The sequence below is a fragment of the Haemaphysalis longicornis genome, unplaced genomic scaffold (genome assembly GCF_048455015.1).
Source record: "Haemaphysalis longicornis isolate Haplotype H1 unplaced genomic scaffold, Haemaphysalis longicornis Haplotype H1 scaffold_3, whole genome shotgun sequence".
NCBI classification, from domain to species: Eukaryota; Metazoa; Arthropoda; class Arachnida; order Ixodida; family Ixodidae; genus Haemaphysalis; species Haemaphysalis longicornis.
Window position 1 is genome coordinate 198,982,305 of NW_027526335.1, and position 25,334 is coordinate 199,007,638.

Genomic DNA, 25,334 nt, shown 5'->3' on the forward strand with positions numbered 1-25,334 from the left:
CTTCAATTGCGAGGGAAGCTTCCCAGACGACCAGAACTCATTGAAATGAGTGAGCAGGGTCGCTTGTGCTTCATCCCCAAGGTTGGCGAGGACCTTGTAAGTAATCTGGTCGGGTCCAGGGGCGCTGTTTTTCTTGCATTCTTCCAAGGCAGCCCTGAGTTCATAGAGCTGGATATTCCGATCGAGGGACTCGTTGGGGGTGCCTGTGTATGGTAGCGGAGGGTCAGCTGTATCTGTTTGTAGGTATTTGTCTTGAAGGTCCCGGATGAGTTGGTCGGGTGTTCCAGAGTACGCGTGTATGGTGCGGGTCATGTTTCGGTTCGATTCCCCTTTGCTGGTGAGGGGATCAAGTAGGTGGCGTAGTAGGTGCCACGTCTTGCGGGTAGTAAGAGTGCCTTGCAAGCTGTCGCACACCTGGAGCCAGTTTTCTCTGCTCAACTTCTGAGCGTACTCAGCGGCTTGTTGTGAGAGCAGTGAAATCTTCTTGCGAAGTTTTCTATTATGGCGCTGACGCTTCCACCTGCGGGTAAGGCTGTGGCGCGCCTCCCATATGCGTATGAGCTTTGCGTCCACACTTGGGGTTTGGTAGGACGTGGCTACAGTCTGTGTGTGAGCCTTAACATCACGAGTGAGGTCTTCTATCCATTCCATAAAGGGTTGGTGAGGGTCTGAGGAGCGAATTAGGCGGGATTTCCGAAATGCATCCCAATTGGTGATACGGGCGAATCCGGTGCGGGCTTTGAAATCCCGGTGTCGGAGGAGGAGGTGGATAATGTCGTGGTCCGAGCCAAGATTTATTTGAGTATTACTCCATCTAACATCAAGTTGTCCCGATAGCAGAGAGAGGTCTGGGCTTGTGTCACGACATGTGCTAGTCCCTGTGCGGGTCGGCGTGTTGGGATCATTCAGGAGGGTGAGGCCGAGGTTTTCGATGGCTGACACCACGCTCTGCCCTTTTCTTGTTTTATACTTGTACCCCCAAAGCTGGTGTGGAGCGTTGAAGTCCCCGAGTACAAGTAGTGGAGACTGCCTAGCGAGGTTTAGTGCTTCCTGAATTGTCCTCTGGATATCGGGTTGCTTGGTAGAAGGGCGACAGTAAATGTTCAAAATAAATAGATTAGATGTTTGTTTGATGGAAGGGGAGAGGACCTCCACAAGCGTGTGTTCACAGCCGGCTTGTGGCGTGAGATGCTGTGTGGCTGCAATAGAGTTACGAATTAAAGTAGCTGTAGCTTTCTTCAAGGGATCTTCATAGGATAGGTAGCCCGGGAGCTTGGTGGGTCCATTTGTTTCCTGTAATACTATAATATCTGGTTGTGGGTCCAAACTAAGTATGTACTGTTGTAGGGAGGCTGCTTTGCCTCGGTAGCTACGGCAATTCCATTGTAGGATCGCCGTGGCTTGTTGCTTAGAGCGTGTCGTGGCCATCTGAAGGCGGGTGGCAGGTCATGCCATCGACTGTTCGAGCGTATGGTACTGCGCGGCGGTGGGGACGGGAGCCACAACCGTCGATTCTGTCTTGTCTAATGGGCCCTGCGTCTGTACGGGTTTCAAGGCCTCCGGAATTGACGACGAGAGAAGCCTGCGTTTCCTGCCGGAGGGCGGCAAGATCTTCCTTCAGGGATTGAAATTCTTGCTTGAGGATGACATTGTCTGAGCGGAGGTTTTTGATTTCCTCATTCAAATTTCCAAGCTGATTGACTAGTTGAGCAAAGACGTCCTGAGACGAGGGAAGTTGGTTTCCAGTCTGTGAGGTGGAATTTTGGTCTGCAGCCATAGGTTCGGAGTCAGGATTGGGTTTCTTTCGTTTTTCTGAGTTAGTACTGGGGGGTGCGCGTTCTAAGGCTTCCAGACGTGATTGTAAAGAGGCTATCATAATTTTCTGCTGTTCAAGGATTTGCAGCAATTGAGGGCACTCGTGGCATTGTGTGTTAGCCTGGGGTGACTGTGTATGGGAGGGGGCTTGGGGTGGAGCAGTGCGAGATACGTGCTGAGCCCAGCTTACTTGATTTGAGTCTTCATTGTGTGCAGCCGGCCTCGCTGGTGCTCCGCCAGGCCCTTTGCTTTTGGATCTGCTCCGGCGTCTCGAACTTGGAGTAGCAGACCGCTCCCTTCTCCGGCCACGTGGAGGGGTCGGGTCCTGAGCTCTGTCCCGGCTGGCCGCGACGACTTGCCGGAACCGTCGTTGCCGGAGGATGTAGGGTTCGGCATAGCGCTTCGTGCAGCCAGGCGAGCCCGAGAGATGGGGTCCCCCACATAGGCCGCAGGTAGGGAAGCAGGGATGGTCTGGGGCCGGGTCTCGGAGGCCGCAGTGGTGACACACTTTGACGTTGGGCTGAGGGCAGGCCGTAGATCGATGTCCTACGTCGTGGCACGTGGCGCAGACTGGAACTGTCTTCTTGTGCAGCGAGCAAGGGTATTCGGCCCCATAGAGGCGCACAAAGTATGGGACCTTCGGCCCTGCAAAGGTCAGGATCACGGTCGTGGTTTGGCCAAGACGACGCACTGCATAGATTTCGTGCTCGGTTTGGTCGAGGTTGCTGAGAATTTCATTATTTGTGAAGCGGAGGGGAACCCCATGGATTACACCCTTCCTGGCATCATCGGGAGCAAGTCCGTAGAGTGATACTGGATGAACGGCGGTGCCGAGAGTCATCTGCTTGACTTGAACGAGGGCTCGGGCTGCTTCCGCAGAGGGAGTGCTGATGGTAGCTGTATTCTGTATAGAGTCGATGCGAAGCCTGAGGTTTGCTTTTCGCCACGTAGCGTTAATCGCGTTCAGCAGGGCCAGTGCGACTTCGGCGTATTCCACGTCTCGGAGGCGTAAACCACCTTGCGGGCGTAAGACGAGCTTATAATCGCCTCGGGGGAGTGGCTGAGGACGAAATGTGGGCTTACGTGTCTGCAGTAGGTTGGCTGCTTGCGCTTGGGCTGGTGATACGCCTACTGTGCTCGCTGGTGGCGTGACGGTGCCGCGTTGGCGTCGGCGTTGAGATCGCGACACGACCTCGATGAAATCGTCATCTTGATTCGTAGTGGCAGGCTGTTGACCCTCCTCATCCGTGATATCCGATTCCATAGCTTGATGCAGGTCTGGATGAAGGGCTTGCACGTGCGAAGTGCCGTCACCATCACGCAAGGAGCTTTGCATGCCGTTCTCGGGAGTTAGGCCTACCTACCGTGGTAGGCTTGGCGGGTGGCTCTGCGCCCTTAATGTCCAAAAATTGCACCCACCGCGTCAAACGTGGTGTCGGGATGATCCTTTTGAGTGGCTGAGTTCGACGACACCGCAGGTTTGGAGGGTCAGGAGAAATTATCGCATATTTGCTCGGAGAACACGGAGCCCATGTGCAATGCGACCATACAGCTCGAGCTGATGATGATGGAACCAAGTCATGATATGAGTTGTAGTATGTGGGAACCACACTGTATTGGCATATTCAAGAATCGGTCGAATAAACGTAGTGTAAGCTAATAGTTTGGTAGATGGTGGTGACAGTCGTAAGGATCTTTTAAGGAAAAATAGTTTGCGAAGGGCCGATGCAGCAATGTTTGAGATGTGGGTATCCCACCTGAGCTCGGGCGTAATGGTTATTCCCAAGTGCTTGTGTTGACTTACTTTGCCTAGTGGGGTGTCGGTAATTTTGTAGGTGAAAACAGATGGATTCTTTCGTCTAGTTACAGACATGGATGCAGACTTCTTAATGTTAATGGACATTTGCCAGTTAGAACACCACTCGGCTATTTGGTTAAGAGATTTGTTAAGTTGATTGGGGTCATGGTTACTGGTAATGTTTCTGTAAAGAATACGATCATCGGCAAATAACTTTATATTACAGTCAATCTCTGAAGTGATATCATTAATGTAAATAAGGAATAATACTGGTCCGAGAACAGAACCTTGAGGAACCCCGGATGATACAGGCAGTGCTTTGGATGTCACGTTCTCAAATGAAACAAACTGTGATTTGTAAGTGAGATAATCTTTCATCCATTCCAAAATTTCTTCAGAACTAATAGCATTTTCCAGTTTGGCTAATAATTTGCTATGACATACACGGTCAAATGCTTTCGTTAGGTCTAGTAGGATGATGTCAGTTTGGCCGCCGTTAATAATGCTCTGGGCAAGGTCTTGGACTACTTCGGTCAATTAAGTGGTGGTAGATAGGCCACTGCAAAATCCGTGTTGGTTGGGAGTTAAAAAAGTTATTTGTTCGAGAAAAAAAAGCAAGTTCTTCAAAATATTATGCTCCAGTAGCTTACACGACGTGCAGGTAAGAGAAATAGGCCGGAAATTTTATTTGTTCGAGAAATAAAAGCAAGTTCTTCAAAATATTATGTTCCAGTAGCTTACATGACGTGCAGGTAAGAGAAATAGGCCGGAAATTACATGGCTTAGCGGTGTCTCCCGATTTATGAATTGGGGCTAGTTTTGCAATTTTCCATTTGTCTGGAAGCTTGGATGTTGAAAGTGACATGCGATAAATAATTACAAGATACCTGCTGTACCACTCGGTGTATTTTAAAAAAAAATTCATTTGGGATATTGTCCCAAATGAATGTCAAGACCGTTATTTAAAATCGTGAAAAATCAACAGTTCTAGATGAGACAGTAAACCCATTGATCAAGAAAAAGTATTATAATCGTGTACTTTTATCTCATAAACCACATATGGGTATCAATTAAATCGTTCGCTATGTCAGTTACTTTGCTTTGAAGAGCCTTACGAGGAGCTATTTGATGCCTTCCGTTTTGTAAAAGGAAGCTTAACAAAAGGCCTTTGTTTGTATAAACACATCACAAGTACATTCAGCCGTTCACATATTATTCGGAAGGTGCGACCATTAGTTACTCATTGCCAAAAGCCTGCTCTCGTCTACATCATTATTTGTTTTTGTGTGCCCTCAGGTTGTCACTGTTATCTTTCCTAATTGCACAGATACATTCATAGTGGAAGCCTAAGATGAAGGCCTTGTTGCTTATGTTGTCCTGTCTCTGCGCTTTTCGCAATTAAGTCTGTTTGGTTCACGCCTTCATCACATAAAATGTGGTAACGCGGTCGCAGCAATGTGGAGACGGAAACGCCTAGCGGGGAACAAGCCCCAAGCACACATGCGTTAAATGAAAACAATTCCTAAAGAAGAAGCTGACGAAGACGAATCTTTTCTTAACTAATAAATCTGGTGGCAATGTTGATGGTTGTCAAAATTACTTTGGGAAAAAAACCATTAGGCATATTTCGGCAAGATATGAATACATTAGTGATATTTGCATTGTTCTCTTGCTTACCAAAACATAACTGCTTCATTTCTGTGATATCAAATAAAAACTTCTACCCCCCAAAAAAAGCGCTCGTGGCACCCCCTTGTGCCAGTGCTCCTACCTCAAAAACAACAATGTCACCCTAGACGACGCGATGAGTGGGACTCGGCAATATGTACTGGCGCGAACGGGAATCTAGCTGCTGGCTTTGAGTTCTCTGCGAATGTAGAACGCCGCGGTATTGCTGTTAACATTAACAATGGCGACGGTGACTCTGTGAAGCACGGTTAATTTCCGTTTCACCCCATTAAAAACGCGCCAGACTACAATCCTGGTGATTCCTTTTTGTGATATTAAGATATTCAGCTCATTTATTTAAACAAACCATGTCTCGAGAGGAGAGGCAAAAGGCATATTAACTCTGCCCGACGGCGGCCATAAGCCCAACATGTAATATTGCAACATTGCATAGAACGGTGAGAAACAAAACATGACAACTAGCCATAACGGGGTAATGTAAAAACAAGATTATACATTTTTCCAAATAATATAGTAGCCATTAAAATAGGCGCACAACACAAATAATTATAAACTACACCGAGTAACGCTACATAATTCGACACTCAATTCTAATTAAATGCAGGAAAAGCCGAAACTGTACCTTTATCAAAAGTAAAATATCAGCAAGCACAACACGCGCACAACAAAAAAAAATAACAAACTACCCAGAATAGCGCTATAGAAACTACACGGAGTAGTGCTACAGAATTACAGATATTAGGTAATGTTTAATTTTTTTCTTTAGCGCGGCCCAAGACGTGGTTGCAGTGGTGTGTTGCAGTAATTCTCCAACAGCTGGGTGCTTATTTGGATAAGTAGGAATTTGACGGTTTAATTTTTGCATACCATAGTTTGTTCGGATCATTTGCGTCCTAAAACATCTCGGCCGAAGATCGTAATGCACATATACTGTATATATTGTTCTAAAAATATTGAATTCTTTGATATTTCGTTATGACTATAAGACTAGCTTAAGTTCAAGCAACTGATGTATTGTAAGAATACCGTGCTGCAGAAATAACGGGGCAGAGTGGTGCGTACAAGGTACATTCTCAATGCAGCGAAGAGCTGTTTTTTGTAGTACTAGAAGTCTGTTTAAATTAGTTGCCACCGTGCTTCCCCATACTAAAAGACAGTAATGAAGATGATACTGCACTAGCGCGTAGTAGATTTGGCGCATGAGCGGGATCGGGACCAGACATTAATTTTATAAAGCAAACCAACAGACCGTGACACAACGGCGTGTACCTTACTAATATTAACAGTCCAACTGAGGTTTTTATCAAAAAGAATTCCTAGAAATTTAAAAGCGGGCACCTGTTCTATAGAAGTGTTCCGAAATTCTACCAAATGGTCATATTCATCGAGCGTGTTTCTTCTTTTAAAAACAACACACTTTGTTTTTCTGACGTTTACTTCATGTTTACTTAGAGTCAACAACTTTGATAGCTGAATGAGCCAGTTATTAACAGATGTTTCCAAGGTACCCAAAGGAAAAACAGAGAAAAACACACTGGTATCATCGGCATAGAGCATAATAACAGGAGTAGAAGGAATATGTATAATGTCATTAACGTATAAAAAAAACAACACTGGGCCCAAAATGGCACCTTGAGGCACACCACAGCAAATACCTTTTCTCGGCGATCGGTAGCCATTGAGGCTGCTAAACTGTGAGCTTTCGAATAATTACGTAGCAAATTCAAGGCGACACCTCGAATCCCAAAGAAGGGAAGCTTACCAAACAATATGTCATTCCCAATGTAGTCAAATAAATGCCTTTCTGAAATCTAGAAAAAGTCCAACGGTATATGCTTCATTTTCAAAATTATTCCGTATTCTTTCTTTAATATTTAACAATGCCATTTCGGTAGAACGATTTTTACGAAAGCCAATCGGGTCAGTCGCATCAAGAAACTTGGTTAACCCTTTCTTTATTAAGTATTCTAGTTACTTCGAGAAAATCGGAAGGATGAAATGGGTCTATAGTTGTTAATATTTTCCATTGAACAACCTTTATGCAATACGGCTACTCGGGCAATTTGTTTTTTGCATTCGGAAAGATGGTAGTAGTGAACGCTCGATTACAAATATGAAACAGAGTCATGCACAAAAAATTCGTGACAGCTTTAATAGGCTGAGCCTTAATGTCGTAGTTACCGTCCGACGTGTTATTAGATAAACATTGCAGAAAAGAATATATTTTGACTTCCGTGCATGGTGAGAGAAAAATAGTAATATTGGAAACAGACAAATATGTGTGATCAATATCAACGTTTGAGTCATATACTTCTTCGGATACACATGACGTAACAAAATGTTGACTAAATGTTTCACCCAGAAATTCGTTACTATATTCTGTGTCATCATACGTGAGCGTAGATGTGGTTGAAGTAGAAGGGTTGCCGATGATAGTCCTCGCTAGTTTCCAAAGTTTTTTGGTTTTGTTGCGATAGACGAGAACTTTAATTAATAAATCTGTTGCTTAGCTTTTCGAAGGTCAGAATTGAGCCTGTTCCTTAAACGCTTGTATTGGGAAAATATATGGGCATCTTTTTCGCGAATGAACTTATCGAAGAGCTTATCTCTTGCTTTAATTCTTTTGCACAATTCACGCGATTCTTCCGGGTACAGGTGACGCCGTGTATTTTCTGTACCCTACGGCGTTCTCGGTAATGACCTAACGCGCAATTATGCGGAATAACGGCAATTGTACGTCAGGGATCGCAATGCTCAAGTCTGAAGTTCTCGCTGCCCCGCTGCTCCGTTTCTACGAGACTGCGGCTTTAGCGAGTCCAACTACCTAGACCTTAGGTCGATTGGGTTGTCGCCTTACCACGGACAAGTCCCCTCAAAGCAACTTGAAGTTTTGGTATGCCAAAATGCTAGAAAAAAAATCTCAGAAGGCTTTCAGTCCCCCATCGAAATCAATCTCTACGAGAACGAAGCGACTACCCTACACCGTGGCTTTAAACTGTTTGAACTGTTTGAACTACTTGAAAATTTTGAACCATTCAATCATGCGCCGCCTACGAAGCGTACCCTTGACTCTAAGTGATCCTACGCACCGCTTGACACCGAAACACTTTCCATCCCTCTAAAACAGGGCTCGGCATCCTACTTCCCACGGGTCGATGTGACCCGCGGGGTGGTATTATGCGGCCCTCAGCAAGTCGTCAGGACTTCCACCCCGCCCCGCGTCACTTCCTATCTGAAGGCCGACAGGCCAGTTTTGACCTCAAATGGGGTAGACAGGAGACAAGAACAAATAATTGTTCGTTTTGACTTGTATTGTCCCCCATCTCCGCACTTAGGCAGCTTATTGTCAATTATCGCATAATATTATTGTGAATTCGCTTATTTTTTCCCTTTGCCTTTAAATGTCCCCGCACCCCTACCCGGCTTGCCATCCGGCGCCGACGTGGCGTGTTTATGCAGCTCCGCCGTCCACCTCAAAAGGCTGCCGACGCCTGCTTTCTCGTACACCCAGCTGAAATTTTTTTTCTTATTTCGAAACGAAGGAGCGCGATCATGTAGTGAGGTCTTCGTTATATGACCTCGGAGTTTTTCATATCACTGGACGAGAAAGTACAAACATTGTTTATTCTTTGAAGTGGCAAAGTATGCTCTCACCCTAGTTGTTATACTTTATTGCAATATTCGCATAAAATCATAACATCGACCACCAATTTTTTGTGTTGTTATCTACTGTTACGGTTCAGCGCACCGCTATCCTGTGCGCGCATACGACACATTTTGTGGCAAAGCCCGCCCTCCTATAACACGTGACGACATTCCTCAGCTAACCTGCAGCAAAGGCACCCGTTGCCAACAATTCACGCCCGCAGCAGTTTTAAAAACGAGAACAAACTGGTTTTAGCGGGGTCGTCTTGAGACCTGACTCTGTTAACAGACTCCTCCCGCTGATATCTTCATTCCCCCTTTTCTCGGGATCAATGTGCACGGACTACCAGGATACCTGGTGTCACAGTACTATGCCGTCGTTGCGTCATCCTACCAACGACGTGGCGACAGGTGCAGGCAGGAAATGACCAAAGAAGGCAACGAGAGCGCAAGAGCCAAGAGATTAAGTCATCCCTGGTAATCCGGCATCACTAAATAAGGCAAAGCCGCAGCAATGCAAGAGCGACAGGAACACCGGTGACACGCACCGACGGTAGACATAAGCAATAAGGTGGCGCCGGAACAATGCGACCGCGAGAGACACGTCGGCGAGAAAACAAAAGATAAACACAACCGCAAAGAAAAGCTTATTTCATGGCAAGACAATACAAGAAGGCGGGGACGAAGATGCTATAAAAACGAAACGCCAGTGCGCCCACGCAGTCTGGTCGGAACTTCGGTTAACGTGTCTGCAGATTATCGGAACAGCCCTCTTGGATCGCCGCCAGCGTAAGCGCGCAAGACTTCACCGAGTGATTGCACCGAGTGGACTCCCCGGTGAGTGGATTCCCCTGCGAGTCGTTTGGTGTCCTCGCGCCGACGTCTCCTTTTGGACTCCACTAGGAAAGCACGTAGGGAATCGCTGTTTTCCGTGGCGGGTAATTTTTCAGGATATTTGCCACTAAGTTTAAGGAATTGCTACAAACATTAACGTACATTTTATAATAGGTTGTTAGTTTTTACTGTTGCATGAAATATGGTAATGGTTAGTTTATTATCTAGTTGTTGGGTGTATATTTTTGTACCGAGCGCGCACCTTCATGTACAGTCTCAGTTCTCCCTTGAGAGCTTGTTTACAATGTTTTTATTTTTTTCTGGCGTATAATGAGTGTTTTGTTGTGGGTTCCCGACTCCGTCTCACTCTTTGCGCTAGCTAGCGACGCCAGCCGTACACAAAAAAGCAACGCCCTTTGTCACAGTTTAATCGGTGGGGGGCTGCACCAATGAACACAGGTAAATACTAAACGGTCACAACAGCTAATATGCCGTCCGCGACCGCACTTTGATGCAAGGAAGTGCTGGGAGCTGGGAAAGAGCCCGAAATCGTTTGTTTATGCTTCGTTGTAAAGGAACCGTGAAGTGACACAATCGTTGCTAGCCCGCGTGATGAACCGCCGCCGCTACTGGCGCTTGGCACGCGTCTGCTGTGTACTTTTCCGAGTGTTTACATTCTTTTAATGAATGTGGAGAAGTTAATCTCCCTTTGCGCCCGGTTAGGCGTGACTTGTACTAAGGTAGATTATCCAGTTAGCGCCACACGCGTGGAGAGAGCACTTGTGGGGGACGAGGTAGAAAAGCAAAGTCTATTTGAACAAGAGAAGGCCAGTGAAGACGCTGAGAGTGGTGGAGAACGCACCCGCGACGAGCTATACAGAGAGAGAGGGAAAGGGAGCAGATAGCCGCAGAGCCAGGAGAGAGAGCTCCACTAGAGGAACTTGAACGTTTCTCACTACACTTAGACTTCAGTGCTTAGAAAGCGAATCTGCGTCAGACGTAAATCGCAGCGTTCGAGATGAGGCTAGCAAACTGCGCCTGAACCCTAGCTAGCTACATGTGCCGTTCGTCGAGAAAAGGGACCACCTTTACGCGCACATTCGAGAAGTTGAAGTTATCGTTCGAAGCCCTAATTGGACAGTGGATCGGTGGGTGAATGCATTCAGCACTTATCGGAGAGGGGATGTTTTGAGCGTGTATGTTAGGCTCACTCCTGTGGACACTGGAAATTACGCCCAGGTGAAGGGGTCATTATTAAAGAGGTTTAGAATCACGGTCGATGGTTTTCATGAGATGTTATATACAGAAAGCCCACCCGATGTCAAGGCTCCAACGCCAAATGGGGCGAGATTAAGTCATTACTTTGCTGGCTGGATGGAGTTATCGGATATAGAACAAGAATACGGGGCGATCCGCGAGCTACTCTTTAAAGAAAAATGTCTAAGTTTTTGCCACCCGAGATATCGATCGGTATTTCATGTACAGAAAAGCTAAGACGCTCGAAGACATTCTCAAGCTGCCTGACCAGTTTCTCGAAGCACGGAAGCAACACCTTAGCGAAGGTGAAGAAAAACACCGAAGAATGTGGGAAACAGCCAGGCTGACATACGAAGATTCCATCACAGGACGGCACCGAAGCTATTTTTATTTTATGGGCAATGACACCTTGCCAGCAATTGCCGCAGCGCGCCTGCCGCTTCAAACGCACCCAAGTGGTGCATGTATGGGCCGACTGGGCTCAGGAGAGGGGCTTGCTGGTGTGGTAGCACAAGCACCACACCAGCATGGTGTGTGTGTGCTGCTCCGAAGACGGTTAACACAGAAAATATCAGGTGTGGCTTCGCGGAATTCATGAACGGGAACAAAATTTCAGTTACGAATGCTGTAGTGCTGCTGGAACTTATCTATCCACCTTGCACGACGCCGAAGCTGTAAGGTGAAAGTGAGGGGAACGTTGATCCAAGAAAAAAGCATACCGGCGAAACCAGCTCCGTCGGTTTAGTGGAAGGCTACGTCAGAAAATTCCGCGAGTTGTAATTCGAAATCAGAACCCCGTATTTCTCGGCAAGGGGTAAAGCTCATTTTGGGTAGCAAGACGGTAGTCAGAGTCCCGGACGACCCTGTGATGCTACCAAAAACGGTATCCGCCGAGGAAAGCAAAATGGCAAACAACGTAGAAGCAGCTCCTCTATATAGCTTAGACGATTTTGTTCGCGAGTCCGCCGGCTTTCAGCTGCCCTGTGTGAAGGATTCCGACAAACGGGGAAACGCAGTGATCAACAACCTGCTCTACTACCGGGCGAATCACGTCGTCTCTGCTCCCTAGTTTTTCTCACAGCCCAAATCTTGCGGCCTTTCAAAATGCTCTCCGGGGTGCTGGTTGTGGCAGCCGCATTGGCTCGGTGTTATTGTATAATATACTCCAGAAGGGAGGCGACACAGTTTCTAAGGGACCGCCTCGTCTTGAACGTCTTCTCAATTTTAATGGGCGGCCAATTTATCCTCCATGCCCTTAATTCTGTCGTCGTGTTCTTCGGCATTCTCTTAGTCAAAGCGCTGGTGGCTAGTCATTCTGCAGTTCGGCTGTGCAATATCAACAATAGGCTGACCAACAAAACTGAAACCATCGGGTTGAAGCGAAAATTGGTGGGGCACCGAAAAATTCACCCCATATATACGGATGTTCAATTCGTGGGGAAAACTCACCACCAGCCACTTCACTATATCCACCACTCCAAACGGTTCAAAGGCAGGCTGTTGTGGTAAAGTCTCTTGCTACAAGAGTATTGGTTTTCTGTTCAGCATATAAGCGATGTGAAAATGAAGAGGCTGACGGCCTCAGCAGAATCCCACTAGCATGGTCTGCGGGGAAAGCCGTGGCCCTTAGCATGACATAACAGGTGATAGTACAAACAGGACGGTGAGCAATAAATGTGGCGTTATATGGAACTTCGGAGCCCAAAAAAATTCTAGCCTGTTTTTATTGTTTTACCTCTGTGTTAAAAAGTTTGGGCAGTGCCAGGAAAAAAAGTGTGTCGCGGTGAAGTTTTAAAAAATAACTGAAATTTTGTGTTTTGCTATCGTGTCCAAGAGGTGTGATTTTCACGATATTTTTGGTGATGGACTTTGGGCTTGCGAGGGAATCACGGCACTCACAGTAACGTACGGGCTCTCCGCGCGAACAATATAGTGAACTCTATACTGCTTCAGTGGTGAGTGTTCGTCGTGAAGTGAACAGAAACAAAGATGGACAATGTGAGGAACTACCAGGTATTCCAGTGGTGCGTGCTAGCGTGGTGACGTGTGCGTGTTTGTTTGTGCTGGGCATATTGTAACATCGTCGACGAGCAAATTAAACAAATGTTGGTTAACAATAATGCGAGATGTATTTACAGTATGTACGTGGCGGCCATGACACCACGCAGCCAGACCGTCCGCGTGCTGCCCACTCCTTCGTCGTCGTTTGCAACGTCGTGTTTTCCTTCTCAAAACAGCCCCAGGCTGTTTTGCCATCACCACAAGCCGTAAAGTAATGCCTCTCTACACTAATGAAGATAGTCAATTTGATGATTCCTTGTACCGCAGAAGTACCGTCGTCAAGTCAGCGAAGAAGCCCCTCAGCTACTCGGGTCCACGCCGGAAGAGATGGCACCTGACCTGACGTCTTGCCTTCGTTTCGTCTCGTTTCACTTGGTCGTGGCTGAGGTTGGTCTGGGCTGGGGACACAGGCAGTAGGACGTAGTCGGCTGCTGGTTTCGGTGAGGTTGTGGCTGCCCGACATGGTCCACGCAGCGTAACGACTGCGCCCGTCCTGGTACGTTGCGTTGCTGGTATCAGGATGGGGATGATGTCGCACTGTCCACCAAAGTTAAACCGCTGTGCACAGCAAATATAACGAACGATGGTTAAAGGGGTCCTGAAATACCTTCCGCCGATGCATGGATCTACATGTAACCAAATACGACAATGTATTAGCAATCTCCTCCCGCAAGAATTTTGTTAAAGCGATGAGTATTAGCTGAGAAATCGTAAATAAAAAACCGCGCATTATCGTCGCGCCGCGTTTCCTCCTCTTTTGAACTGTTGACGGCGCGCGAGCACTGCCTCCCATGATGCTGCGCTAGTCAGCGGTGACGTACTTCCGCATTACGCTCCTCCGACTGCCGTCTTCTACGGGCAAGTTTTGTTGACACCATGAATTCCGCACTCCGCTCAAGGATGGATAAGCGAACGAAAACTCTGCCCGCATGTGTGCGGTGGCCTGGCCTTGCCCTTTCGCGGTGTGCGTTGCTGCAGTGCAGCACGTGACTTTTAATCGGCGGCGAACTCGCAGCCGCTGGGGAGGATCTCGCGCTCGGTCCCTTTCATGCACCGCGCACTGTTTATCCAAAAAGCGCCGTATCAGATGTGGCCCCGCTGGTGCCGGGTCTTATTTTGCGGTGGTGGTAATTCCTGCCGGCGCCATGTGAAAAAGACATTTTAAGCCGATACAGAACCCGTGCACAAAACGCTTCAATCATGTGACCAGTTCAGCTTGGGGCGACGCGTGGTGGAGAGCGGCAACGTTGGCTAAACATGCTCCGGCGCGGCTCTGAGCTTTCTAGCGCTGGAGCGAGCGCCTTTCTTTGACGATCTCAAACATCGGTTGCCTTGGCAACAAGGCACAAACCGCCCCAGAGGTCAGTTACGGTTGCGTGATCCCGGTTCAGCTTGGGGCCCCACCTCGCGGCATATGGGCACTGCAGGCATAGTACTCACTCTCATTTGGAAGTGCGAGATGCGTTTGGCATTACAGGAGGCGATGGTGTGTGTGTTGTGGACGCCTTTGTTTCGCGATGAAATGCGACGTTGTGCTTCTGCGGGTGGATAGTGCTTCCCATGGCCTGGATTATCTTTCTCGAGCGACGTACGACTCAACCTCGCATGGGGTATGTGCAGTGTGCGTGGCTAAAAGCCATCTCGGCTTGCGCGCCAGAGTTAAGTGACTTGCTGTTCGTCCCCGCAAACCGCGCGCGAGGTGAGTGCCGAATTTACGAGGAGCAAGAGGAGGCAGCCCATCGTCTGTCAATCGCGGTTCAGACTTGCAACGCATGTTGTGACGTTGTGTTCGTTCGAAACGCATCTCTGGATTGTTTTGAAGTGGAAAAAAATGTATCCGTGAAACCTGGGCATTCGGCTCAGGGCGTTCTCTGCGATTGCACGAAAGAAGTGCCACGGGGCTTCAACGCTTTCTTTATGGGACGTACTCCGGTAAGAGAATATCCATGTCGTGTTATGGCCGTGTTGCATTCAATACGAACGGTTAAGCGTTTGTTTACACTTGTTTCGTTTGTCGTAAAATGTCCAAGCACTCCGGCACTACGCTGGCAGATCAGCCGGCGAGTCGACGCTGAGCAGACGACTCATCTCTTTGCCGGAAGTGCGTGAAAAAGCCGCCCAATAGCAGGATGTCTAGCTCATGACGAACATCGGGGAATCGATGATGTAGACATGTGAAGATGGCGGCGGCCAAAAACACGAAGGAAAGGGTGAGAAAAAAGCGACAAACTTTGCAACAAAAGTGTGAGCTTTCCGCTGCGCGTAAAAGAGTAATACTTGGCCCAGATGACCTTGACGACCCAATCTAACGATTGCGCTACTTCATTTAGTGTGCTCAAAATGCCTTTCAGGGCCCCTTTAAGGATGATGAGAGATATATTTACAATATATACAAGGCAGGCTTGACCACGCCTAGTCAAGCGGGCCTCATGCTGCCTACGGCGTCACTGTTTGCAGCATGGTAATCGTCTCCATCTTTTAACAACATCATGATATACCATTAGGAACGTGGTGCGTCGTTTTACAATAGCGCACCCACGTTTCGTCATCCTGCCGATGACGTGGCCACAGGTAAACAGACAGGAAGTGTCTAAAAAGGCAAGCAGAGACGAGGCGTCGAGAGATTGAGTGAACCCGCACGTGCCAGCAGTCTTATCACCGAATGAGGCGACGCCGAAGCAAGGCATAGGTCACAGGAGCGCCGGCGACGACGGGGATGGTCGCAATGACCAAAAAAAGGCGACGCCGGAGCACTGTGAGTGCCAGAGGAGCTCGGCGAGAAACAAAATGATAAAACGACCACCATAAAAATAACGTTTTACGGCGAGAGCGTAGAAGAAGGAGGGGCGAAGATGTTATAAAAAGGGAACCTGCATTCTATACCGGAGTTGTGGTCCTATATTCTGTCAACGTGTCTACAGAAGATCTTATGAACTATCCCCTTTGGTGGCCGCCGCAGTAATCCTGCAAGCCTAACGGACTGACGGGTAGTTCTCGGTGAAACCACACGGGTCCTCGCGCCGACGTCTGCTTTTGGACTCCCGACTTGGAAAGCACCTACAGGGTCACGGTTTCCCGAGCCGGGTAATTGTCGGGGACGTTTGCCATTTTGTTGTAAGGACTAACTCGAAGCAGTCTGGTGTACACGCGATATTAGGCTGCCCCAGTGCACAGTTTTTTATGATGTTTGAACATTGTTGTCCATGGAATATTCTATAGTTGTCTTCTTGAATAACGTGTAGAGCGTACACGTGCAATTAAACTGTCACTTTTTCCTTGAGAGCTTGTTGGCAATGTTTCTTTGCCCTGAGTGGTATAGAAAGTGTTATTGTCCCTTCGTGACTCCGTCTCACTCTGTGAGCTAGCTTGCGGCGACAGCCGTGCATCATAAGACAACTCCCTCTGTCTGGAATTAATCTGAGGCCTGCGCCACTGCACATAGATCAAACTGAAATGGTGACACCGGGAAAACATCTTCGTGAATGTTTGTTATTTGTTCCTACCGTGCCCCAACGACTTTAAAGGTTGTTTGTTTGGTGGCGATTCTGCGTATAAATTCCGCAACTTCTATCGCACGAATCAGTTGGCACTAGGGGCTGGAAAGAGAGCATCGCCCTGTCCATCGACTGTCATGGTAATCCTGCACCGCAGCTGTTCAACTGCCGCCATGCAGTTATACAGTTTGGTTTGGCACTAGGCACTTGTTTATCAACAACAATGCAGCTCGCTCGCTCGCCGCTCATTTACCACGCTTAAGGTGCATGACGCTAGCGACGGAGCTCGGTACGGGGATTCTTTCTCCAACGTAACAACTGTTGCCAGCAGTGCGGATGCCATTTCACATACGTCAAGACAACTCCGTACCTCGCACACTTTATGGTGGCCAATCGTGAGCGACGGACCTTTTTTTGCGGAGTTTTCGCAGTCTTCAAAGGGTGTGTGTCTTCGTTGCGCCGGTTATTCAAGCCAGACTATTACGGTATAGTGGGAAAGTACTGCTTTGGGAAGCTACGAAATTGAAAGCGCTTGGAAAACCGGAATTCCCAGAGCTTTCAAAAGAGTTGCGCTTGAATTTTTTTGACCTGGTGAGAAAGCCAGAGTTGATAAGGGCTATACCTACTTTTTGGGCTGACGATGGCGAGCTGCCGGAATCCACTGAGCTCATTCATGAACGGGAGACCACAAAACATCAGGAAGCAAAGGCTGAACCCCAGCGAGAAACGCGAGAAGATGAGCGAGAGACGCAGAAACAAGACTGTGAAATCAAGAGAGGGAGAAACCAGAGCGTGAGCTAGAGCGAGAGAGACCTGGCAAAAGAAGTAAAAGCAGCAAATAGAGCTGAATTCACTAGAGCTCGAAATGTCTGAACCTCATTTTCATCGTGGTAGCAGCATGCAGTCGGCGCTGACTGAGCGACTTGCGCTGCGAATGCGTTACCTTATGCCGCCGTACAAATTATAAGACAGTGGTCTTTTTTGGTAAATTTTGAGCGTACGTGCGAAAAGGCCCACCTTAGTCAAAACACATGGCCACAAAGATTGCTTGCGCTTTTGCCAGGCAAGGTATCCAACGTCATTCCCAGTTGGCAAAGGAGGAGGTGGAGGACTACAAGAAGGTCAAGTCGAGGTCTTGCTCAAGTACAGGCTGTCTCCTCAGGCTTTTCGGCAAAACGTCCGCGATGCCGAGAGAGCTATGCCGTACTCGGAGTTCTCCTTAAAGCTGAGGGCTAACATGAAAGAGTGGCTCACAATGCTAAGGCTTCCGAACAGCAGGGCAACGTGGTTGAACGTTTAGGTTTACAGTACTTTCACCGCCGAATACCGGAGAACATGAAATACTGGGACATAAGGACCGGCAGGATGTAAACACTGTGAGCAGGGCAGCTCGGCTTGCAGACGAGGTTTTCGCACTTATAGGTGCACATGGGCTGAGGTACAGCCAAAGAACTTCCGAAAGGCTGAGCTGCCCGGGAAAACAGCGAAGCTAGACGGCACGCGGACTCGGATGGAAAAACCGCCTTTGAGGGAATAATGATAGGATTAGCGTTTAGGGCCAGGAAACGAGCACCCTGTATCGAGGAGCAAACTGGAGCAGGAGATTGCATATTCAAAACTAGGCGAATAAATAAAGGAAATAGAAAACGCAAGACGGGATGACCATGTAGATATACGAACCGAGAGCACCGCGAATGAATACCGAGTGACAGGACGAGACGAAGCGGACAGAAATTGCAATAGAGAGAAGAAATAAGAATATTCGGAGGGAAAGAATAAAATCACGCAGAGCAGGACAGGGGCGGGTAGAGTTCAATGCGGGAGGGCTCCGCCGTGCAGTGGACCTGCAGAAAGATGATGATGTTATACATTCATATCGAGTAGGTGAATCGCTAAATTACTAATCGCGATGATAAGACCTCTATCCAAGATGACCTCAACCACTTGCAAGGATAGTGTGACTGCTGGATTGAGAAACGTAATTTTAACAAATGAAAAAGAGTCTCATTCTACGCCCAGAACAACTTCTTTCTATTGCCCTGAGTAATTATTAACTTCGCCCTCGAACACATGCAGTCATATACGTATCTTAGGGTCGCCCTATTTAATGGCATTAACTGGCGCCAGTATATGACTAACATTGTATCATCTACAAACACGTCGATGGGTTTTCCGAATGGTCACATTCAGCACGCCCGAAAGAATGTGAAGCTGAGGGCGTACAAGACTGTTATCCGGTATAAATTGGGATATGTGTCTCCTATCTGGAGCCTGCACTACGGGCACCTAATACAGTCACCCGAGGCAGTTCAAAACCATGCTATAAGGTTCATTCACTCCTCTGATTTGTATAATACCAGTGCATCATACCTCAAGAAAAGATTCGGCTATTTTAAACATTGACTTCCGCCGCCGTATTTTTACCCTCTCCCTTTATAGAAGTTTTTTTCAGCCTGCTCCGCCATCCCTACATTATTCCACCAGCACGCTAAAATCACGGCCCCAGTCATCCGCTATAAGCCTCCCGACCACGTATTAAAAGGGTAACTTTTTCTATGTACTTCTTTATACGGAATACAACGGACTTTAATAACCGTCCCAGTCGCCGCCATTTTCTGCCCATCAACAATTGTAGAACAACGGTCTACTTATCTTTCACATTACAAACTCGTCACAATAAAAGGATTTTTCTCTCGCTAACCGTTCCCTTGTGTATATATCCCCTCGAGTCGTATTTAAGGAAGTAATGTGATGTGGTCTGAATAATGCATGCGTATACCAAGGCCGGTGGACCAAAAAACCCGGTTACGTTGTGGGAGCTAAAAATAGCTGCGCTGAATTCTGTCTAGTGACCGCCCGTGCGTTGTCGCTTTCCTCGTAGCCATTGCCACACCCTTGCCACACACCAGTGGTGAGTCGTAGCGCGCGCCTCACAGCTGCGGCGCAAACTCGTCACACACCACCTGTGCGGCGCACTCGCTACGCTCCCCACTGCTGTGTCGTACATAGATAGCGTTACAGCCATGTCGACGGACAAAGGAAATAAAGAAATGCGCATAAAACTGCAAATAATTAATGTGTCTTTCTGCCTGGTGACAGCTCGTACCTTACCTCAGTCCTGTTTCTCAGCTCTGCTGGACCTGTACATTTGCAGAGTGAAACGGTACTGGTTTTAATAGCGGAGGTGCTTAGGCCAAGCGTTATCCGTCCGCCACACCGCAAAACCTAGCCGAGCGATGACGTCACCTCGCGTTTTCTAGCAACCCCTGGCAAAGTTGTGCATAGCTTCGCGGTCGCTTCGCTAGCCTGAATGACGCCGTTGAGCTTCACCGGCGCGCGTCGAGCCCGGATGTCGATGCGAAACAGGTGGTATAAAGATAGTGTACCGCGGTGGTATGCCAGACGTAGCGATACCCGCTGCTCAAAGAATGTGTTGTTGAACCCCGGTACGACTGCGTGATTACTCGTCCTAGCTAAGCTGAAGCCCTTGCGTGGCAAGGATGGCTATTAGGCTAAAAAAAGCTGGCAAATTCTACCATACCCTTGCAAAACGTCGCAAAGCCTCAAAATCCAGGACCAGCTAGGTGCCGATCAGCTGCGCTATGTCAATACATGTGATTGCAAGAGCAAGAAAATAGGCACCTTCATTTGTGTAAACGCCATTGGTTTTCCAGTATTGCGGAAGTCTACTAATTGCGGAGGGGAAATGCATATGCCTCCGGACGTCTCGGTCATTCCGTATCCTGCAAAGAGTAAACAATGGAAGACCACTATATTGGTCCAGCGTACGAGAAAACATAACGCCAGGGCAAAAGGCTCACTTTTCTAGAAGAACAAAACAAAAGTTTCCTGGTGAAGTAAACTAACTTGTATTTAGTCAGGGCTGTTCTTTCCACTGCGGCTTTATTTTATTTAGTTTGTTTGATAGTAACGGTAGCCTGTGCACTGTATGCTTGCTAGCGGGTGCACTCTTTGGTACATGCGGATACTTAAGGCGAAAAGCTATTTTTATTGCTTACATTTCGGAAGCGATGTCTTACTATTGGACTATAATATCAAAGTAACTACTTTGTGATGTCATATGACCCAAATATAGGCCTGTAATATGATCGTATCCAGGCTTCAGTAGAAAATTTAACTGGTGCACTCTGGCGTCATCAATCTGTAATTGTGTCGTAAGAAGCAGGTCACAACATCGTCAGGCGACAATTTGGTGCGTGATCCAGACATGGTGTGACAACGCACTACTTCCATACCATAACGCTTCCAATAACAGCGGCAAAAAGAACTTCTTGGGGATTGTCCACCGGTAACCAACTAGTTTTCAAAAATGTAGGCGCTGCATCGAGTGAAGTTAATGCGTCGGGGCACCTCAGACTGCTTATTTCTTGCTTCAAAGAAGCAGGCGCTTTGGCTTTTACTTCGGATGATAATTAGAGGCGCTATCACCGCAATTTTGTGTTCCCGCTCATTCTTCCGTTTTCCATTCTTGCTCGGTTGGCTTTCCTCGCAGCATTTGTTGCCTTCTCGGCTTTAGAGGTAGTATATTTACCTTGCCGACTAAGCTTAGCCAGTGCAAAACATGGTGGTACACCTTACGCTGCAATTTGATTCCTTTGCAGCGTGAGCTGTACCAGCAGTTTCTGCACTGGCGCAGCTTAGTCGAGCAGGAAATTATAATACGCCTTTGTATATACTACATCTTCGTACGCCTGCATTCGGCAGACACAATGGAGAAATTGCAAACTACTACTTCCCCGAAATTTCAGTTCGACATCGATGGAGCCGGCGGTTTCGAAGTGTCGCTAGTCGCTCGAACTCCTCGCGAGCTGTGCGATCACGTGCGAAATAATGCATATACTATGAATACCTTTCGTGACAATGACGCATCAGAATATTCCGCTACATACCTTTTCACCGGATGTATGAATTTTTTGCACGTTTCTCTATTGAGTAATAGAGGTACCTTACTTCTCATTATTTGAAATGCATGCCGACTGCACCCCAACCCATGCCTATTCTGCGCTGGATTCCTATCTTGTTGTTGGGGTAAGCACTTTCCACCGTATCGAGGTAGTCGTCCATTTTTCCGAGGTATTATTATTCTTGTTTTCTGGAGAGTGAGCTTTCGGCATGTATATTCATCATTATATTAGATGTATTCATATTTATATAGTTATTTACTTATGCGAATTGGCCAGACCCAATGCGTGAGAACCACCTGTGATCTTATAAAGACCATCTGTTGCAGACTCCAGGACACACGCAATATAGTGGCTCGGGTAGACTGGGCACCGCGACAGCAAGGCGGGATCGGCACCAAGAGCGCTAGCGTGTGCGCGAGCGAGCACGTTAAACTCCGCTCGAACCCGGCGTTACCCCTCCCATTCGCCCAATATTACCCCGACTCCACAGAAGCCAAGGCTACAACCAGGCACGCGTCTAAGCAGTCGCTTCAGAATTTAATTCCACGATACCGCGCTCCGCTTCCCGTTGGATTGCCCCGTGGCGTACTAGTGCTCTTGCACAAGGCACGGGCTGGTGCCGCGCTCACCGATGATGTTCTTGCAAAATGGTGTCCCTATGTGCCAAGATATCACCAGCTTACCGTCCAGGATCAGCAAATTGTGGCCGCTGTGGCCACCACCTCCCACTCCACAGGACCCACGCCCACTGTACACCACATGTTGTGGGATTGTCACGGCCTCCAAACGCTTTGGCTAAACTGTCTCCCGCCCGACGTACAGTGGCTTTTGGACTGGACAACGCCGCTGCAACCCACCAATACACGGCAGACGCTGCTTTCGATGTGTCGTTCGGAGGATGTCGTCCACATTCGGTGGACGACATCCTCAGGCGTCGTACACCGAATGTAAGCTTTAATCCTTCCAACCCTCACACTTCCTTAAATCCCACAGCCGACCAGTGTGTCTACCCGCTGTAATAAAGTTTTGTGATGTTCTTGATACTTATTTTCAACCCTACGGCCATACTTTCTGAATCTAGTTCCTCACGCATTTCTGGAAGATGTTCTGCAGTCTCCCTTAGGAACATTATGTCGTCTGCAAATATCGAATGCTTCCAGTAGTCTCCGTTTATTCTAAATCCAGTGTTTTCTAAGTCACGCTTTTTGAAAACCACTCCAGGCATGTTAGGAACAGTTTAGGCGAAATGGCACCTCCCTGTCTTACCCCCTTTTGGATCAGGAATTTGACGCTTTGCTTGTAAACGATTATCCTGCTGCACGTCACTTATGTATGTCGTGTAGAAGTCCTTTGTAGGTCTAATCTATTAGCTGGTTATTAATGCTTCCAGCCTGTCTGCGGTGTGCCCTGAGCCAAATGCTTTCTAACCGCCTATTCTTGCCATGTAAGGTGCTTTAGTGTGTTCGTCTTATTTCGCTACTGCTTGATTGACATCAATGTGAGTCATGGTTCAGTAGCGTTTTCTAAGTCCAGCCTGCTTTCTGGATTCTTGGGAATCCAGGCTGCAATTATGCAGTTAACGATAACTATGATAAACACTCCCCAAACCACTAAGAATATGCTGATGCATTTGTAATGTATGACGCCTTTGACGTCTCCCTTCCTATGAAACAGAATTTGTTGAGGTTTATCTAGACTAGGCGCATTTTTGAGTCCTTAATGCAGCCATGAAGAAAATACAAGTTTGTTTTATTCGAAATATTTTGTGATTATACTGCACCAAGCCCTTGCCCAGAAGCTAAAGATGCTTTATTCACAGATAAATTAACCAATTTAAGTTAAAACTTTGATTCTCGTTGATGTAAGCGCATTACAATAAGCGCAAAGAGCTCGTTCGGCAGGCTTATAAGTTGTGCTTATATTCCGTTTTCTTTTACCGGCCTACGCCAATCGCAGAGATGGCTGGTATGACATCATAAATTATGTTGCTCGGAATGAGGTAGTGGGTCGCATGGCCATTCTCTTTTTCGTAACTATATAGCTTATTTGAGCTACGTTTCCATTAAAAGTGGTGTCAACACAATTCTACCGAGGAAATCTTTTAAATCAACCAAACTTTCATTTTGCCTTCATAATTTCATTAATCATTCTTAAAATAGTGCAGCAAGCTTTTCTGGTACAATATGTCCTCCTTGCCGTATAAAACCCACGGTTATGCTGCCATCACCTGCAGCTTTGATTGTTTTTATGCAATTGAGAGAATTCTCTGCTTGCTCTCTAGTTACTAGTGGGGCATCGCAGGCTATTGTACGTTCCCCTTGTCTTAGGTTACTCGCGTATATAGCCTGGCGTAGAAGCGTTCTGCAACTACCATAACGTCGTCCATGCTGTGCATAATGTTACCCTGCTCGTCTCTGAGCGCTTCGATTATGTCTTTGCAGATGGCTAGCTTCCTTTTAGCTTCTTTAATGCTTCCTCCTATTTCCAGCGTTTCCTATATTACTGCCAGGCTATAGGAACCATTTCAACAGCTCTGTCAGCAATCAAATCAAGCTCTATAGCAACCCATTTCAACAGCTCTGCTAGCTCAATTGGACCCATAGTATTTGACATTATTTCGTTCATATGTTCTACAATTAGCACAGTCGCTTTCTGGGTTGGATTTTCAGGTAGTTCTTTACATGCTGCATTTTTCTACAGCTGCTCCTGAATGTGTGATTGATGTTGTTCGGTTGTCAGGGAGCCTGTCTAGCCGACACTCGTTCTTTTCGTTTAGAAACAGGAATTTATTTTAAGGAGTTATTTTTAACTTCTTGGTCCTTGCAGTGACTGACGTCATGGCTGGTATTGTGCTATTCAGGAGATTTGTTTCTTTCTCTTTCGAGATCCAGGATTAAATTGCATATACCCATCCTGGGATTGCTGTTCAGAATCTTGCCTATCATCGCTATGTCCTGCAGAATACCTCGGTTGCCAGTGAAAATGAAGTCAATTTCGTCTGTTGTGCGAATGCGAGTTTCTCATGTTCTTTTCCAGTTGTTTCGTTGTAGAAGAATGTGTTCATGAACGTTACTTGTGCAATGAGTTTTTTCAGAAGAGATATCACTGTCTTTTCTATCGTTCCAGATAGCGAGCTGAGATAAAACCAATGAGAGAGACAGGCAGGATACCTGGCGAAACACCGCCAAGGCGAAGCTTTTCAGCGAGGGTCTTCATAATCGGTGCCGGCCCTGTCCCGCCACCAATCATCACTTTCTTCAGGCTCTCCAGGCTTCCGTGCAGAAGGAGTGGATGCTGAGAAACCTGCAGAGCTGTAGCTGGGTGCAGGATGGTTGATGTCGCCTGTTTACGTAACATTGGGAGATATACTTAGGAGCAAACTAAACTGCAGATAAGAAATGTAATTTTGAAAACAATATAGAAAATATTTTAATAAATGCTTTTAATGACCTCTAATATACAAAATCCAAATTTAGCAAACAGCAACAAATTTGTCCTCTTTGAACCTGCCATAGCGCAAGTTCAATTTAGCTGCCTCAAAACTGCTTGAATTTGTGATGAAGTGGTAAAATATGATTAGGCGTGCTTCTTATTGCTTTTTTCTTGTTGCAATACAAGTTTTTTTTTTATGTCCGACATTGACGTTGCAAATATCGTGTCCATTGCAGCTTTCGGGAATATAGCTGACCCACTATATCTGTAACATCCTTTTCTGCTATACACACAATTATGATGAGCAGAAAAACAAGAAAAAACGACGAAGAAAAGTTTTTATAACACATACGAAATTGAAGTAAGTGAAGTGATCTCCACCAG

The 25,334-nt window shown here is 47.0% G+C and overlaps 1 protein-coding gene and 1 pseudogene across 1 annotated transcript in view; one reads left to right on the top strand and one right to left on the bottom strand.

Annotated features, from left to right (window-relative positions):
- LOC144175924 (luciferin 4-monooxygenase-like) overlaps positions 1-25,334 on the bottom strand; it is a 104,157-nt gene that overhangs the window by 20,179 nt on the left and 58,644 nt on the right. Inside the window, exons 6-7 of the mRNA XM_077704993.1 lie at positions 24,689-24,860; positions 20,236-20,336 (exon numbers count right to left, since the gene is read on the bottom strand). Coding sequence (XP_077561119.1) covers positions 20,236-20,336; positions 24,689-24,860 — 273 coding nt within the window. The remainder of the gene's footprint in view (positions 1-20,235; positions 20,337-24,688; positions 24,861-25,334) is intronic.
- Positions 11,943-13,516, top strand: LOC144173761 (PRA1 family protein 3-like; annotated as a pseudogene).